Consider the following 16906-nt stretch of genomic DNA (forward strand, 5'->3'; position numbering starts at 1 on the left):
TCGAGCAGTTCAGTCCAGAGAAATTGAGTCTCCAGTGCAGCGCATTCTACGGTCTCCAGTGGGAAGACAGGAGGTTCGGGAACCAAGAGGTGTAAACCTGGCTAGGCGAAAGTTACCCAACAATTATATACACTTAAAACACTAATCTACAATTCTTTAATTTTCGTACCGAAACCAAGCGTGTCAAGATTCGTGGGACGGAGGGAGTAAAAGAATTTTGATAATAAGAAATCTCATAATGTGGAGTATAATGCGCGACGTGGCACGATGAGAAGAAATTGGAGGCGGCCTTTTAGACAGTGATGAGCAGTCGATCAAGTACATAAATAGAAGCTGTGTGGAGGCATACCTAGGGGTGGATCGGTACGGTATACCAAAAAATTTTCGTCATACCGTATACCATACCGTAAATTGCGGTATGAGAGTTTCCATACCGTTGCCGTACCGTACTTTTCGGTATACCGAAAATCGGCATACCGAAAATTTCGGTATGAGAATTTTCATACCGTTGTCGTACCGATAGTGCGGTATACCATACCGAAAGTCGGTATACCATACCTTACGGTATTACCGAAATTATTGTTATATCGTTTCATGCCTAAATTGCCAAACCATTAAGATATATCGTATATTTGTACATATTGAAATTTCATTAAACAAATACAAATAACTTTCTAACAATTAAACTCCACATCTTCAACAAAGCAAAAAATAATTTACCACTAATAATATATATATATATATATATATATATAATTGATTCCGATGACATACAGATTTTTTCGGTATATACTATCGGTATATACCGATGGTATATACCTAAACAATGGTATATACCGATTTTTCGGCATATACCGCGGTATCGGTATATATCGGTATATCGCGGTATGAGGAAAATGATACCGTTGCCGTACCGAAAATCTTCGGTACGGTACAATACCGTACCGAAATTTCGGTATTTTCGGTATTTTTTCGGTACGGTAAGTGCGGTATACCGATTTTTCGGTATTTTGCTCCACCCCTAGGCCGCATACCACATAAGATTCGCAAAAACCATAGCTCTTGAACCACATCAACACAGACAATGCCGCTCGCTAGAATCACACTCGGATCTCCGGCCGAAGCCAGCCAACCCGACGCCATCAAGGCCGCCATCGCTGAGTTCATTTCTATACTCATCTTCGTCTTCGCCGGCCAAGGCTCCGGCATGGCTTTCGGTAAGCTAAATCCTCACATGTGTTTATGTATGTGTTGGATATATAATTAATAATTAACCATTAATCGCATCCTTCTCTCAACAGCCAAGCTGACGGACGGCGGAGCAGCCACCCCGGCCGGCCTTATCGCCGCGTCCATAGCGCACGCCTTCGCCCTCTTCGTGGCTGTCTCCGTTGGCGCCAACATATCGGGCAGCCACGTCAACCCCGCCGTCACCTTCGGCGCCTTCATCGGCGACCACATCTCCCTCTTCAGAGGCATCCTCTACTGGATCGCCCAATTGCTCGGATCCGTAGTTGCATGCTTGCTGCTCAACTTCGCCACCGGCGGACTGGTGCGCCTCCGATCCATTTCTCCTATCCTTCAAATTAAATTACTGTTGATTCATCTCATCTGACCATGCATGATCGCATTCGTGGATGCAGGAGACATCGGCGTTCGCGCTTTCAGCTGGCGTGTCGGAGTGGAACGCCGTGATCTTCGAGATCGTGATGACCTTCGGCCTGGTATACACGGTGTACGTGACGGCGGTGGACCCCAAGAAAGGCGACATCGGGAGCATCGCCCCCATCGCCATCGGTCTCATTGTGGGCGCCAACATCCTCGCTGGCGGCGCATTTGACGGCGCCTCCATGAACCCGGCCGTGTCCTTCGGCCCGGCTGTGGTGAGTTGGACGTGGAATAGCCACTGGGTGTACTGGCTTGGCCCCTTGGTGGGCGCCGCCATCACCGCCCTTGTCTATGAGCTCCTCTTCATCAACCAGAGTGGCCATGACCAGCTCCCAACCACAGATTACTAACAAATTTATTTTCACCACCTCTGTTGTATTATCATGTATGCTATCACCAGCCTTGTTTCTATGGAATCCATGATTCTCAAGTATCTCATTCAATCATCATCTCATATTCTCATTAGATGCTGAAATTTGGTTTGCAAAATCAGTTTGAATGTCTGATAAATTATTTTGCTAATAAATTAGAGCATAGCTCAAAGAAGCAATACTACCAACAACTTGTTCAGCTCCAACAATACCAAAGAAAAAAACACTATGCCTACATTTGAGGCAGCAGATTAGTGACGATCTATTCTCAGCTTCGCTTCTTCTTTTCTTGTTTTCCAAGTTTCGATCGACGCTGCTTGAATAAGTGGAGGTAAAGTTTCAACCACAAAAATGGATAGCAGAAAAGAAAAACCTGCGCAAAGAGTTAACTTATGAGTTTTGAGTAGGCTCAGGATAATATAGTGGTGGGTGGGGTGGGGTGGGGTGGGGTGGGTGGGGGGTGATTTTCTTCTATTGTCAAAAAGCATTACTTGTGCAAAATTCAGATGATATTCTGAAATGTAGATTTAATGGCCATGAAAATAGGATGATATATATATATCATACACTTGATTACTCATAATGTACAAGACAATTGTCTTCTCAGTCTTCTAGTAACAAATTAAAGAAAAGTTATCCAAATGAGCCTAAGTCATTTTATTTTTAAATTAACTATGTATGAAGTTATCATCTTTTTCAGCAAGTGAGACGTACCACCATGAAGTTGTAGTAGCTGAATGGAAGGCTATCTGCATAGAGTTTTTCCTTCTTTATGAAGGGAAGTGCTTGGTACATAAGCCACACTGCATCAAGCATGGGCCTCGATTTTAGTCCAGATAAGCGGAAACACAAACAGTAAATACATAAACGGAACGTTTAGAACGAGATCTAAGTAGCTGAAATGCTTACTTTCACCCGAAAAAACTCCAATAGGATACAAGATAATGAATGCGTTGTACCTGACAAAGCAAAGATGATTTTGTTATATGATCAGATAATGAGGAGATGTGTATTCAAATGCCCCCTGCAAAGAAAATAATTAGAAAATGTACCTGATTAAAGTGATCCATTTTGGTGAACTGCCAATGCAATAGAGCGCATAATGTGAATACCTGATCACCTACATCAAGATACGTGATATAAAAATGTCTTATGCAACATGAATGGTTGTCAAGAAAGATAATAGAGGAGATAAGACGAATCCAAAACAGACGGTTAACAAACAGTTGAGTCTGAGCATTTCCTACCTTTCTATGCATTTGAAAACTCTCAACTGATGAAAAAGTTGTATCAATTCTAGTGGAATCATCTAATCAATGAGGATGGTTCAGCAAAAGATAGACATCTAGCTTTTATTATAATAAGCAAAGTGCAGGATAGAAACAGTGAGACGAGTAAACAGAATTGAATGCCAATAAATAAGATGAAGACTGAAGTAGATTAATGCTTATTACTCACAATTCCATGATTAACTTCAATGTAGAATATGGCATTAGCTTGTATTTCTGCAAACAAATCACTACATGCAGCTGGGAGAAGATATCTGGTGTGTTTTCACTTGGTGAATGAGAAAGCGGAGATAACACCTTTTTCACTTTGCTCATCAAGAATCTTGACAAATTAAGGCCAAATTCAAACTCTTTCTTGCAGTATATTAGTGCACTCAAGAAGATGAACTACCCACATATAAAAAGAGCTATTCATCTCTTGATCTCATAGATTACATGTTACTTCTTAGTTCATTTTCACTAACATAAACCGGCCAAAAACATCATGAGGAACCAATAGAACTCGCGACTCACCTCAGATACACTCCAAGCAACAAACGTTATGAAGACCGATGGTAGTTCCTGAACCTACATAAAAGAAAACGTACAATATTTTCCAGTCATTTTTTATCCCCCAAAGTAAAAAGAGGAAAATACATTGGTTTAGCATGATAATATGACTTTGTGACCTACTGCTTTAACCCAATTGGCAACCGGAGACGACGCAAAGCTGTGAACATGGATGACACGATGTCATTTCACATTTGAGGTGAGTACACGGGTTTAACGTGATAATATGACTTTGTGATCGTTTTAGCCCAATTAATCACCAACACATTTTTTCCTTCTTTTTCATTTTTTATACTAAAATTATCACGAGATCATATTTTCAAGCTAAACTAGTGTGTTGACCTCAAACGCAAAATGACATTTTTTTCGTCCACGTTGACAGCCACATGTCATCTACAGTCGCCAACTATGCTTTCCCACGCTGGAATTCACGTTCGGGCTAAACTAGTCACAAATCTAATAATGCATTAATGATTTTATTGGGCACAAAGTCTGTATTTTTTCAGCAAAAAATTCTTAAGCACCCCTTACTGCATATGCTAAAATCTTTGTTGTAGTTGGACATATTTTACCAATAATATTATTGAAATGCACAAACAACATTATTGATATCTAGAGCACAAACCTCGGGAATTTGACGAACAATAGCGAGCAAAAAGTGAGTCCTTCCTCCCCATTGCATCAGAGGAAGCACAACACCACTCGGCACGATTCCTTCAAATTTAAAATCCCAATTTGTTTTTTAAATAAAAAAGAGAGAGAAAAACTTCATAGAGATATTCAAAATCAAAAACACCAAAATCATTAATCTCAAACTCACCAACAGCCCCATGAATAACTTCCAAGAATGCAAGACACTGCAAAAGGCCTTCACGCCAAAAATGAAGAACGACAAGAGAGACACATAAATAATACTGCAAGAAAAAAAAGATCCATATGTATTGGTTGGTAGGCACTCACAGATTAGTTGACCGGCAGAAGAGAAGGCGGCAGTGGTTGACTTGGAGGAAGAGACGCTGCTCAAAATTCTGAACAGAGACAAAGCCCTGCGAGTTGAGACAGAAGGTCAGTGTCGACGAGGATAAAGAGAAAGTAGGGAGAGAGAGAGAAAATCATGCCATCCAGATGCCTGGACGAGATTGTAGAAGAAAAGATACGAGCTCCGCAGTTGTGACATTTTCAGTGTGGAGTGTGTCGGTTTGCTTACTTTCGAACTATAACTTCAATTTTTTCGATAAATTCAATGTTTTCGATCATTAAATCAAGTGTACTGTATATTTAATGGATAAAACTTTGGAAGTAGGACAAACGTGGTTCAATTTTGAACACCAACTCACACACACGAGTGGATGTTTCCTACATGTATTTCTTTAACGGACTTCTTCGACCTAGGGCTGGTAATCGGTCCGGTTCGGTTATAACCGAACCGGTTTACCGGTTAACTGGAACCGAATTACAGCCAAACTAGTAACCGAAAACCGAAAACCGAACCGAATTACAGTTCGGTTAATTCCAAATTTCCAGCAAATCTCTTGCAAACCCAAACTCTTTCTATAGCTAGGGTTTTCAAAAGTTTTAGCAGCAACCGCCGCCTTCTTTCCCTTCAGCCCGCCACCGTCGCCGGAGTCCACGACGCCGTCGACGTCACGCAGCCTCACCTGATGGATCCCGCTGGTCGTCAGTGCGTTGGCGTCCAAGCCCGAGTCGAACAGAGGTGCTTCAGAGAAGGAAGCAGCGGCGTGTTTGCCGCCACAGAACAGGTCCCGCCGATGAGCATCAACCTCGCCGGATTGTGTGAAGGCGGCGGCGATCTGCGATGAAGGGAAACTAGGGCTCAAATTGGGAAATTGAGAAAGGAGCTTGAGAGGAAAGAAGAAGAAGAGGGCGGCGCCTAACAACGTGAACCAGTCGCCGGAATTCCCAGCGTCCGGTGGCGCGGTGGATTTTGGTGTGGCGTGAGAGAGAGGGAGGTAGGCAGACACTCTGTTCTGTCATAGAGCTTTGAAACGTGGGAGAGAAAAGAGGGAGGAAAAGCTTTCAGTGTGAATTGAATGAGAAGAGAATTGGGCCTTTTGATTAGTTTTCCTTTTATTTAGTTGGGCTGCATTCTTGGACAAATATTTAATAGAGATGGGCCAATTTTTTAATTCTATATAAATTTGTTAATTAATTTAATAAATAAATCGGTTAATCGGTTTAACCGGTTAACCGACCGGTTAAACCGATTAACCGGTTAACTGAAAACATAATAACCGAAAACCGAATCGAACCGGTAAAAACCGGTTATCGGTTAACCGATAATCGGTTTTTTCGATTCGGTTACGGTTTTAACCGAATAACCGGAACCGATTTACCAGCCCTACTTCGACCAATGGGCAATGTCATCTAAACTCTTACTCCCTCCGTCCCCGTCCCATGAAGCATGACCTAGTTCTTTTCGGTACGAGAATTAAAAAATTGGTATTTTGTGTGTTAAATTTGGTAGGTGAAAAAATGAAAAGTTGAATAAATGATAAATTTTTTGCCATTTTTAGAAACAGATCAAGTTTCGTGGGACAAACCAAAAAGAAAATTGGGTTATACTTCGTGGGACGGAGGGAGCATTTAACTATATAGGTTGTAATTTCTTTCAAAAAAAAAAAGAGAGTATATAGCTTGTAATTTCATTTTGTCTATTTAAATATTACTTTTTTTTCCGATTAAAATAAGAACATTTCACATGATAGAGAGAGTAAAATAAACTAGTACTCCCTCCGTCCCAAACGAAATGTCATATTTCTTTTCGGCACAGAGATTAAGAAATGTGTATAAAGTAGATAAAGTGAGCTGGTGGAAATTATTTAAATATTAAGTATAGAGAGAGCAGTATTGCCAAAAAATGAAACATAACATTTCGTTTGGGACAACTCAAAAAGAAAAACAGGACATTTCGTTTGGGACGGAGGAAGTACTTAACAATGAATGAATTTATATCCTACCCCAATATAAAGAAATGAATGAATTTATATCCTACCCCAATATAAAGAGACGTTGCAATCCATTTAGAATCCTTATTTTTCATTATAATAGAAAAATATAACATAAATTATAAGTAAGACCCATAGTGAAAGATTCAAGTAAATTTACCTGCACTCCTCCTAAAAGCTTACAAAAGTAACTAGAGAAAAATTAAGAAGAGCACATTCAACATCTGATATACAGGATTGGATGATGAACTCTTATTAATTTATTACAAGAGGCTAGTAGTTGAATCTCTCGTATTTTTTTATGTGATAAATTATACAAATAAATAAAATAATTTAACACAACAATGGATTCGAATTCAAAAATTTATGCTTTTGACATTAACAAACTACTTACCACTGAACTAAATCACGCACACTAAATCTCTCCTACTTGTGTATCACATGTCCACAAATATAATTAGTTAAGTGTAATTTGAGATTTAGCAGGTGTGCGTTTGTGATATAACCAGAAAAGAAGGAAAAAGCCCCAAATTTTTTATTCAAAAAGTCAACTTTTATTATACTACTCCATCCGTCCTAATAATAACGTTAAAAAAAAAAAAACAGAGCACCCAAGATAAAGTAAATAAGGAAAGAAATACAGAGAGTAATGAAAAAGTAAAAGAGAGAAGAAAAAAATGAGGAACATTTATAAATGAGATGCTAAAAAATGGAACATTATTGCTAGAGCTGTCAAACATTGCGGGCCGGGCCGGCCTGGCCCAACCCAGCGGGCCTAGGCAATTTTTTGGGCCGGGTCGGGCCGGCCCAGAATTTCAGCGGGCCTCGAACAATGAAGCCCAGCCCGGCCCTATACGGGCCGCCGGGCGGGCCGGGCCAAAACGGGACAAAATTAATAAATTAATATATATATATATATATAGTTCCAAAAATTAATAAATTAAATCAAATTTAAAGAAAAAAATTGAAGACAAATTCGATGAAATAAAAAGGGCCTTAAACAATCTACATCTAAATTACGTAATTGACTAAAATTAAATGTAAACAAATATGACTAAAACTAAATGTAAACAATATGAATACAAGTAAAAAACAAAAACTAATTGCAAAAACAACAAAAACTGAAAACGATTTATTCACAAATGAATTAATACAGTAATCAAATCAATTGGAATCAAATAACAACCACAAAAAATAAATAAATCTTTCAAGTAAAAATAATTTAATATTGATTGTTGATTGGTAATTTAAATCTTAAGTTAGACTTTGACTCGTCATTGTCGTCAATTGAAGAAATGGACTTAGATTGGGTTGGGTCCATTGGGATTTGGGAGGAGATATAAAATTTTAAAATTTTCACATAATATATTGACGGGCCAATTTGGGCCCGAAAGCCCGGCGGGCTTTTTGGCCCGCGGGCCGTGTGACCCGGCGGGCCGCATGGGCCGGGCCAGGGAGGCCCGGATTTTTTTGGGCCTTGAAAATCCTAGCCCAGCCCGGCCAAAACTACGGGCGGGCCGGGCGGGCCTATCGGGCCGGGCCATTCTCGGCCCATTTTGACATCCCTAATTATTGCTGAGAGTGAATACTATCTGTGGCAGAGAGTAGGAGTGTGCATTCGATTATATGGTTCGATTTTTGCTAAAACCAAATCGAACCGAATTAACAGAAATTTTTATAATTAAAATCGAACCGAATCGAAAAACCGAATTAATCCGAAAAAAACTGAAAAAATCAAAAATTTTGAAAAAAAAAACTGAAAATTCCGAAAAAAAACTATAAAATTTTTAAAAATATTAGAAGTTAGATATTATAAAATTATAATTAAAATATTATATTATATATGTATATACATATATATATTATAAATATAATTCAATTTTGTTCGATTTATAAAAATTCGAATCGAACTGAACCAAAAAATCAAAATTTTATAAAAAAAAATTGAATCAAATCAAAAAATCGAACCATATTATAAAATTTCAATTTGAATCGATTCGATTATTTGATTTCGAATTTTTGGCTCACCCGTGGCCGCGAGACAATTGAGTGACAATTGACAAACCATTATGAAGCGTATTCTGGTAATTTAGGGGAAAAAGAAAGGATATAGAAAAAAAAAAAATGAAAAATTACAGCGAACCCATTTATAAGCCCAAACCCTAATCCGTATATTTCTCTGCTGCTCTTCCCACAGAAGAAAAGAAACTCAGTCCTGGTGTAGCGGCGCCCCCTCCTCCTCTTTCTCCTCCAGGTTCTATTTCTTCATCTACGTCGTTAAAGTCTATCACACTCCATCTTATTTGTGTTGGTATATTGAATCGTACTTTGTTAGATGTTCGTTCTTTTGTTTTCAATGATGTATACTTTTTGTTGGGGGTAATGGGATGAACTGCTTGTCATTGTAACTGTGTATTATCAGGTATGCTATCACTTGCCTTGTTTATGTGGAATCAATTCTCGAGTTTCTTTTTCCTTGAATGTCAGTTTCTCGGTGTTGCGCAAGTATTTCATTTAATCATCATCTCATTAAATACTGAATGTGGTTTGCGAAATCAGGTTGAATGTCTGATCAGTTATTTTGCTAATAAATTAGAGCATAGCTAAAAGAAGCAATACTACCAACAACTTGTTCAGCTCCATAAACACCAAAGAAAAAAACACTAAGCCTACATTTGAGGCAGCAGATTAGTGACGATCTGTTCTCAGCTTTGCTTCTTCTTTTCAATGATGTAGACTTTTTTGCTGGGAGTAATGGGATGAACCGCTTCTTGATTTTGCTTCAGATTATCATATGTTAAATGTACATTTTAAAAAGAATGGGGGTTACCAAGTATACTGCAATGGATTTTCTTTAACATGATAGTTTGTAATACTTGAACGTATTCACATAGAGTCCATGAATAAATGTTTTACTATTTAGACATGCGTCACTGATATATGAATTTGTAAGTCTCACCTATGCGTTGTTAGGAGCCGAATCCATAGAGTCAGCTGTAGTTGTTTGAAGTATCAATATTGGTAAGGTTTTATCTTGATTTTTATGCTATATGGCAATTTGCATTTTTAATAGGGGACTTGTTTTTGCATCTTTTCTCCAGACATAGATGTTTTCTGTGAGATTTGAATTGTGCATTTTTTATATGATTCTGGGACGATACAATTTATTGAAAATATGTCATTTAAATTCTTGTTGGATGTACCCTCTCTATAATATGCCATACTATGCATTAGTTGCATTTAGCTGAATGCAACTTCTAATGCAGTTTCTTATGTCTTCTTAAGCACCTTGTACAGTGTGATTTTGTTGGGGAGACAGGATTTCATGCATGATGGGTGTAACTTATAGCTATGGGATGATGCGTAGTAATCTTAAGCATCTTTTACTTATTATGTTTGGCAATCATAGACTTATTTGTATTCCTACTGATTTTCACTATCATCTCCAATCAGGTAAGGCAGCTTCACAAGATGGTGAGAGTAAGTGTTCTGAATGATGCTCTGAAGAGCATGTACAATGCCGAAAAAAGGGGGAAACGTCAAGTCATGATAAGGCCTTCATCAAAGGTCATCGTCAAGTTTCTTTTGGTCATGCAAAAGCATGGTATAACAGTGTTTTGTAACATTAGTCTTCATTTTGAATTACTTCCAATTTGCATAAAATTGAGCCTTCTGTGTATGGTATTTTCAGGATACATAGGAGAGTTTGAGTTTGTTGATGACCACAGGTCTGGAAAGATCGTGGTTGAATTGAACGGAAGGCTAAACAAGTGTGGTGTTATTAGCCCTCGGTTTGATGTTGGCGTGAAGGAAATTGAACCTTGGACTGCTAGACTCCTTCCTTCAAGACAGGTAGAAAATTGGTTACAAGTCAAATTCATTTTATCTGTCCGAAAATGCTGACTCGGATCTTTCTTGATTATAGCTGTGGAGTATTAAGATTAGGAGTACATTAAATACAAAGAATAAGATTAGATCTATTGTTCTGCATTGGTACTGTTCTAGTTGTCAAACATAGATGTCAAGTGAAATTAGCTGGGTTGTATCTAATGAAAGTTGTGATATTTTCTGAGTATGAATGGTGGTGTCTTAATGTTCATTACTCTGTTTGCAGTTTGGTTACATTGTGTTGACTACATCTGCTGGTATCATGGATCATGAAGAAGCTCGGAGGAAAAATGTTGGAGGTAAAGTACTGGGGTTCTTCTATTAAGCAGGTCCTGGCATGCCAGTAGTTTTCTATTGGTAGTGAAATTATTGTTGAGGTTGCAACGGCTTAGGTGCAGCAACAGCTTTCTTTTTGGCTTCATGACTGAGACATGAGGATTGTCATCTTTATAAATTTTGGTGATTGTCTTATACTTCTTATTTGCGTTGAATGTTGAATATTATTGTATTTTAAACTTGTGAGTTAATGCCCAAGTTATAAAACCACTGGTGCTGCAATTTGTGCTTCAAATGGCTGTTCTTTCTTCGTTGCACACATTCCATGATTTAGCCTTGGCCGGATTGGATTGGAAGAGGGGGAGGAAAGGGAGCATGGTGTTGTTGAGAAGCTTCTGGAATTGGTTTCTGGCTTCGTCTCTCTCTTGAATTGCGTATTTGAGAAGATGGATCAACTGCTTCATGTAGTCTTTGTTTTTCCTCATTTCTTCCACTGCTTCCGATTTCAGCTTCTCAAGTTCGAGAGTCGTGCACATCAGCTTCTCACCCAGTTGCTCCATCTCATGATTCTATCACACAATTTTGCATTAGAAACTAAATGGGATTTTCATATTTCTGATTCAAGAATTAGGTGATTTGAGATCATTACACATAGAATAAGTATCCATTAGCAGACTAAGTATAAAAAACAAGAATGAAGATGAAATGTGGGATATTCGCAAAGCCTGTGAAACGGTACTAAATGACACGAATACGTGTAAACGTAATGGATAATGAAGATGAAAGCACGATTTAAATTTTATATTTTGTTTATCTAAGTTGGGATGGGATGGCGGTGAAAAGGACTATTTGCATAAACCACCTGATCTCCTATGTAACATTCCTCGGTAATTCATAATTATTCGATTACATGGTTCTTCTTCTTCTTCTTCCTTTATTAGATTCTATTGCATCTGGCCAGCAATCCTTTATATTTAAACAACTCAATCTTCATCACCAAATTACCTCCTCCTTTAGGAGGGCATTTCAATAATATTTCCTATATATGGTGAAATCTTAGATTAATTTGTCAGTATGTATTTTGTAACTGATATTTATCTGGAGGGGAAAAGAAAAAGTTTTACCTTCGAATGTTGGAGTAAGCAAAAAAAATTCTAATTTTTTTAATATTGTTATTCAACACTATATACTGCACCATTTAACAATATATTTTACTTTATTGATTAGTCTAACGATCTAACGAAAAATAACAATCTCACTGGAACTTACCTCTATATATAGAGAGAAAGGTTCAATTGAGATTTCTAAATATTTGTAGAATTGAGATTAGATCTCATCCATCTATTTTATGTAATCTAATGGCTATCAATTTCGCTGAATTTTTTTGATAAACATGTATATAATTTTGATGAACGCGACATATTTTATTTAATATGTTCACTCCAGGATTCGAACTTGTGTTCATCAAAATTTTTAACAAGTTCATCACAATTATTGATTTGTTCAACGTTTTGCAATTTTGTAATTTCACAAATATATATATATATATATATATAGGAAAATGTTGAAAGAAGGGATAAATAATCTCATCTGTTGATCATGATCCATCAAACGGTCAATAATTAAGATTAAATCCCGTGTCCAGATTTTGATGAACATATCAATAATTGTGATGAACATGTCAATAATTTTTTATGAATAAATGTCGCACTCCAGGATTCGAACCTCAAACGTTCAATAAATTATTGGTATGTTCATAAAAAATTATTGACATGTTCAACGTTTTTAAATTTCGTAAAAAAATTAATTTCTCCATTGAACTTGACCCTATATATATACTTCATCCGTCCCACAAGAGTGTACATCATTTTTGGTGGCATGAATTTCAATAAAATGTCAGATTAGTGTATTGAGAGTTGAAAAAATGATTCATTTTATTATAAATAAGAGTAAGAAATAAAACGTTAGTGATGGAGTAATGTCCAAAAATAGCAAATGCATATTTTTGGGGGACGTTTCAAAATAAAAATGAGGGCGCATTCTTATATAGTTATATGGGAACGAGGGAGTATTAGTTAAGTGATGAAGTATATTAGTGTCGACGAAGTTTGAACTGATCTTGAAAGATATTGTGATGACTACTCAATTACACGAAAGATTAAGTAGAAAGTGCGTAAAGCAAACCCATCAATATTAGCACTATATCTGGGTTGGATTGCACCTTTATTATTATTATTATTAGTTGGTTGGATTGCACCTCCTTTATTATTATTATTATTATTATTATTATTATTATTATTATTATTATTATTATTATTATTATTATTCGAGTAGATGATAGTGATGCGCTCTATCCATGGCTCACACAAGGGCCGTCTACCTTGACTTTCCGCTTTGAGACAATCCATCCATCTCCTTAAAATATTCTATATATCATGAATTTCTGATAACCTTGAATCTTAATATATCAATATCTCATCTCCTGACAAGAAGAGTATCTGAGAAAAGGATCTTCAATTAAGTTATGATTGCCATGATGAAGCATCAATCATACCATCCAACAATTAGTGGTTCTTGATTAACACCCCACTCAATAAATTAACAAGACATGGAGCATATTTATAACATTTCTTGATGCACTATATGTTACAAGCTACATAGATTGGTACAAATGGTGCTTATTACATCTCGCTCGCTCATTCTATAGTCTATACTATTAGAAATAGTGAAACCAAAGGGATACTTATATAAGATTATCGACATCATAATCATAACGACACGACAAACAGTGCAGAGAGACAAGGAAGAAGTAGAAGTAGCATGAAATTAAGTGCTGGATCCCTAGCTAAACCTATACAAAAAGTTAGCACCTGCCAGCTTATACCTTAGAAAAGACACCTAGAACAAATGCTTAATTAATATTTATAGCTTAAAATGAATGAAAGTTAGCCAGTCATGTGATTGTCAAAAGGGAAAGAATCGTATTGGTGAGCGATGAGCATCTTGGGCTCTTCCTCATCAACGGCCCAGAGAGAATCATCTGTGGGGAAGTCCCACGCTAGAGGAGTGAAGCTGCTGCTCTCTTCACACAGCTCTATGTCCTTCCATATCTCGTCCATGGAGTACACTTCCTCTGCACCCGTCTTGCTTTTGTTGTCTCCGCCGGTGTCGTAGAAGCTGGGGCCCTTGGTGGAGGAGGAGGAGGACGACGACGACGAGGATTGAGCAATACTCTTCTTCTTCTGATCCTGCGCCTTCTTCCTCATGTGGGTTCTCCAGTAGTTCTTGATCTCGTTGTCGGTGCGCCCGGGTATTTTCCGGGCGATTCTCGACCATCTACCACACCACCACAAATTCAATTATATGAATAACTAAATAAGATAAAATGAAAAGGAAAGCTGACCTGTTTCCCCATTTGGAGTGGAGTTGGAGAACGAGACGCTCCTCGTGGGGGGTCATTTTGCCCCTCTTGAGGCCCGGGTGGAGGTAGTTGACCCAGCGGAGGCGGCAGCTCTTGCCGGTTCTCTTCAGACCTGAAAAGGAAGTAAAATGGAAAAAAAAAATGGGGTTTAAGCGATAGGCGATGGGAGAAGGGATTCCATGCCCAAAACAAGCCTACCTATCTCGCGTCTCCCGCCACCTTCAAACCTGATACTTTAGCTATGAAGTCCCAGCGCCGGTCGCCAAACAAGTTCACGTAGAACACCAACTGAGCGTCCTCTTCTTCCGTCCATGGACCCTTTCTCATCGTCGAATCTTCTTTCTCCATCATTTCTTGACTCACTCACACGGCGACTGTGATGTATGGCGTGTGTGGTGCTGCTATATATATATTAATTATATGGGGGTGGGGTGGGGTGGGGTGATAGGAGAAGATGGCTATTTCAATGTTGATGGAAAGCATTATAAAGGTGGCGTTGGTGTTTCTTTAGATAAGTGGTTGATATGTTGACGTAACTTTCATAAGTGGCCGTCCACCTGCGCTTTCATTCCATAAACCACAACTATTATACCATGCACTTCTTAATTTTCTCTCCTTTTTTTTGCCTAACGTCTATCTTTTCTGATGCTTCAATTTAAATTATCTACTCCACCGTAAATATTACTCCAATTTATGAAATTATTTGATTTTAGATAATATGATTATGATATTATTATACTTAATTATTATTGGTTTCTTCTTGATGTTTTTATATCCGATCGAATTGCGTCCTATTTTCGCTTTTACTTAAATTCTATGGGAATTGCTTTTGACAGGGTGTACATATATCATATATGAAGAATAAGATCGAGTGGAGAATTATATATAATGTGAAAATATTATATTAGAAAAAGCTTAATTATATCTCATTCAAATTCAGTATATATAGTTATTAGTTATTGTGTCTTGGTTATGAAAGAGAAAATTTGTATGTCATCATCTTTTAGTTGTTAGATATATGTCGGTAATTGAAAAAAAAACAAGAAGAAAAATCTCTTATAATGCAAAAATAACTCTCACTATATTTCGTGATGCACATATGTATATAGTGTTACATATATATACTCTCTATATATGTAAGTATATTACAGAATATCTCATGAGATCATGATATGGACAGTAGTGTAGTTTACTCTGCAACAGTGGAATAAAAATAATAAAATAGTGTGTGTGATAAATAGGAAGGCATATGCGTCGTTGGTGTTGGACACAAAGCTGGGGATGGGGTTACAATAGATAAAAACAAACACAATAAATATATCGAAGAGTTTTTGTGGCCTTTGTTGGATTTTATTAATTTGCCTGCTAAAAGTCTGATTTCCATGAATTATATATTACTATCAAATATTTTGTTATGTCTGTGACCCTTCTCTTCTGCAAAGGCCATATTATACAAACGTAACCTATCAATATTGTCTCTTCTCTCTAATATAAAAATTACCCATGCATAACTCTTATTTATCCTTTTTGAGCTATGACAACCTTAAGAGTACTCACTTAGAAGTCACTGAGATTATAAACACAATTATAATATATTATATGGTGTCGTGTGTATTCGGTGCAACGTCTAGCTATTTCGTTTTTTTTATACGACATAGTTACAAGTATTATCAACAACAAAATATTTATAATTAAATTGATGCCCATCCTAATTTGATTAGCTTGGAGCCTTGGACTTTGGTCTAGTCAGCTTCAAAGGATCCATCACTTCGTACTGTAATATTTTTGGTAACATCTTGTCATTTACTTATACTCCCCCCATCCCACTTCAATAGGCTCACTTTCTTTGGGCACGAAGATTAAGAAAACTTACTTTTTAATAGGAAAGTGGTAGTAAAGTGGTGTGGTCCACACCAATAAGTACAACTTTTTTTACCCAAAAAGGGAAATGGGCCTATTGGAGTAGGACGGAGGGAGTAGTATATAATTTCGACCAAAATACTCCTTCCTCTCTCACACTGAAAACAATATCCGATTTTATTGGATGATCATATATGCTTCATATCTATATAAACTTAGACATGAACTATGAGAGAAAATTAACCTCGTCTGACTTTTTTTTTTTACTTATATAGAGGGCCTTTGGAGTCAAAATAAATAAATTAATTAAATGTAGAACAATGGTCTAATTAAAAATTTACAACAATTAATATTGGCGTTTAAAGTTGTTATTATATTTAAAAGGTAACATTGTATGTTATCTCAATTCAATGAGCACTAATATATTGACAAATTGCTAGAGATTTTTTTTGTGAGATTTTTCATATTGCTAGAGATTTTTATTTTGTGCGTGCGTTTTTCATATGTATCGATCGATCGGCTAATAGAGTCGTGCATAGTTTATAGCACAATTTATTAGAAATACCTTGAGTCCGCTGCGCTGGATTGAGAATTTGCTTAAATGACTAAGCGCTATTA

The 16906-nt window shown here is 37.2% G+C and overlaps 4 protein-coding genes and 1 long non-coding RNA gene across 11 annotated transcripts; 2 read left to right on the forward strand and 3 right to left on the reverse strand.

The window, feature by feature from the left end:
• Positions 1-305: 305 nt before the first annotated feature.
• On the reverse strand, positions 306-1168 carry LOC131000757 (uncharacterized). Its single transcript, XR_009093786.1, has 2 exons — positions 1035-1168; positions 306-349 (listed from the first exon to the last, which is right to left on the reverse strand). It is a non-coding gene; the product is annotated as an uncharacterized LOC131000757 (long non-coding RNA).
• Positions 1037-2117, forward strand: LOC131000753 (aquaporin TIP1-2-like). Its single transcript, XM_057926814.1, has 3 exons — positions 1037-1217; positions 1302-1552; positions 1644-2117. Exons 1-3 carry the CDS (start codon positions 1085-1087, stop codon positions 2016-2018), a joined length of 759 nt encoding a protein of 252 aa, XP_057782797.1. The 5' UTR covers positions 1037-1084; the 3' UTR covers positions 2019-2117.
• LOC131000754 (uncharacterized) lies at positions 2104-6021 on the reverse strand. 7 transcript variants are annotated; one of them, XM_057926815.1, is made up of 10 exons: positions 5774-5937; positions 4996-5688; positions 4838-4923; positions 4698-4745; positions 4503-4591; positions 3842-3895; positions 3092-3159; positions 2949-2998; positions 2754-2842; positions 2104-2412 (listed from the first exon to the last, which is right to left on the reverse strand). In XM_057926815.1, the coding sequence occupies exons 2-10, from the start codon at positions 5052-5054 to the stop codon at positions 2308-2310; spliced, it is 648 nt and encodes a 215-aa protein (XP_057782798.1). In that variant the 5' UTR covers positions 5055-5688; positions 5774-5937; the 3' UTR covers positions 2104-2307. The 7 variants fall into 7 exon arrangements, 4 of the variants coding, with proteins under 4 accessions (XP_057782798.1, XP_057782802.1, XP_057782799.1 ...); XM_057926819.1 differs by having other exon boundaries at positions 5238-5688; positions 5774-5934; XM_057926816.1 differs by having other exon boundaries at positions 4996-6021.
• Positions 6022-8850: 2829 nt separating this feature from the next.
• LOC131000756 (40S ribosomal protein S15a) lies at positions 8851-11302 on the forward strand. The gene is made up of 4 exons (XM_057926821.1): positions 8851-9097; positions 10297-10447; positions 10535-10695; positions 10958-11302. Exons 2-4 carry the CDS (start codon positions 10315-10317, stop codon positions 11054-11056), a joined length of 393 nt encoding a protein of 130 aa, XP_057782804.1. The 5' UTR covers positions 8851-9097; positions 10297-10314; the 3' UTR covers positions 11057-11302.
• Positions 11303-13605: 2303 nt separating this feature from the next.
• On the reverse strand, positions 13606-15051 carry LOC131000755 (transcription factor MYB59). Its single transcript, XM_057926820.1, has 3 exons — positions 14656-15051; positions 14411-14540; positions 13606-14343 (listed from the first exon to the last, which is right to left on the reverse strand). Exons 1-3 carry the CDS (start codon positions 14777-14779, stop codon positions 13953-13955), a joined length of 645 nt encoding a protein of 214 aa, XP_057782803.1. The 5' UTR covers positions 14780-15051; the 3' UTR covers positions 13606-13952.
• Positions 15052-16906: the final 1855 nt, after the last annotated feature.

The sequence above is a fragment of the Salvia miltiorrhiza genome, chromosome 8 (assembly GCF_028751815.1).
Source record: "Salvia miltiorrhiza cultivar Shanhuang (shh) chromosome 8, IMPLAD_Smil_shh, whole genome shotgun sequence".
NCBI lineage: Eukaryota > Viridiplantae > Streptophyta > Magnoliopsida > Lamiales > Lamiaceae > Salvia > Salvia miltiorrhiza.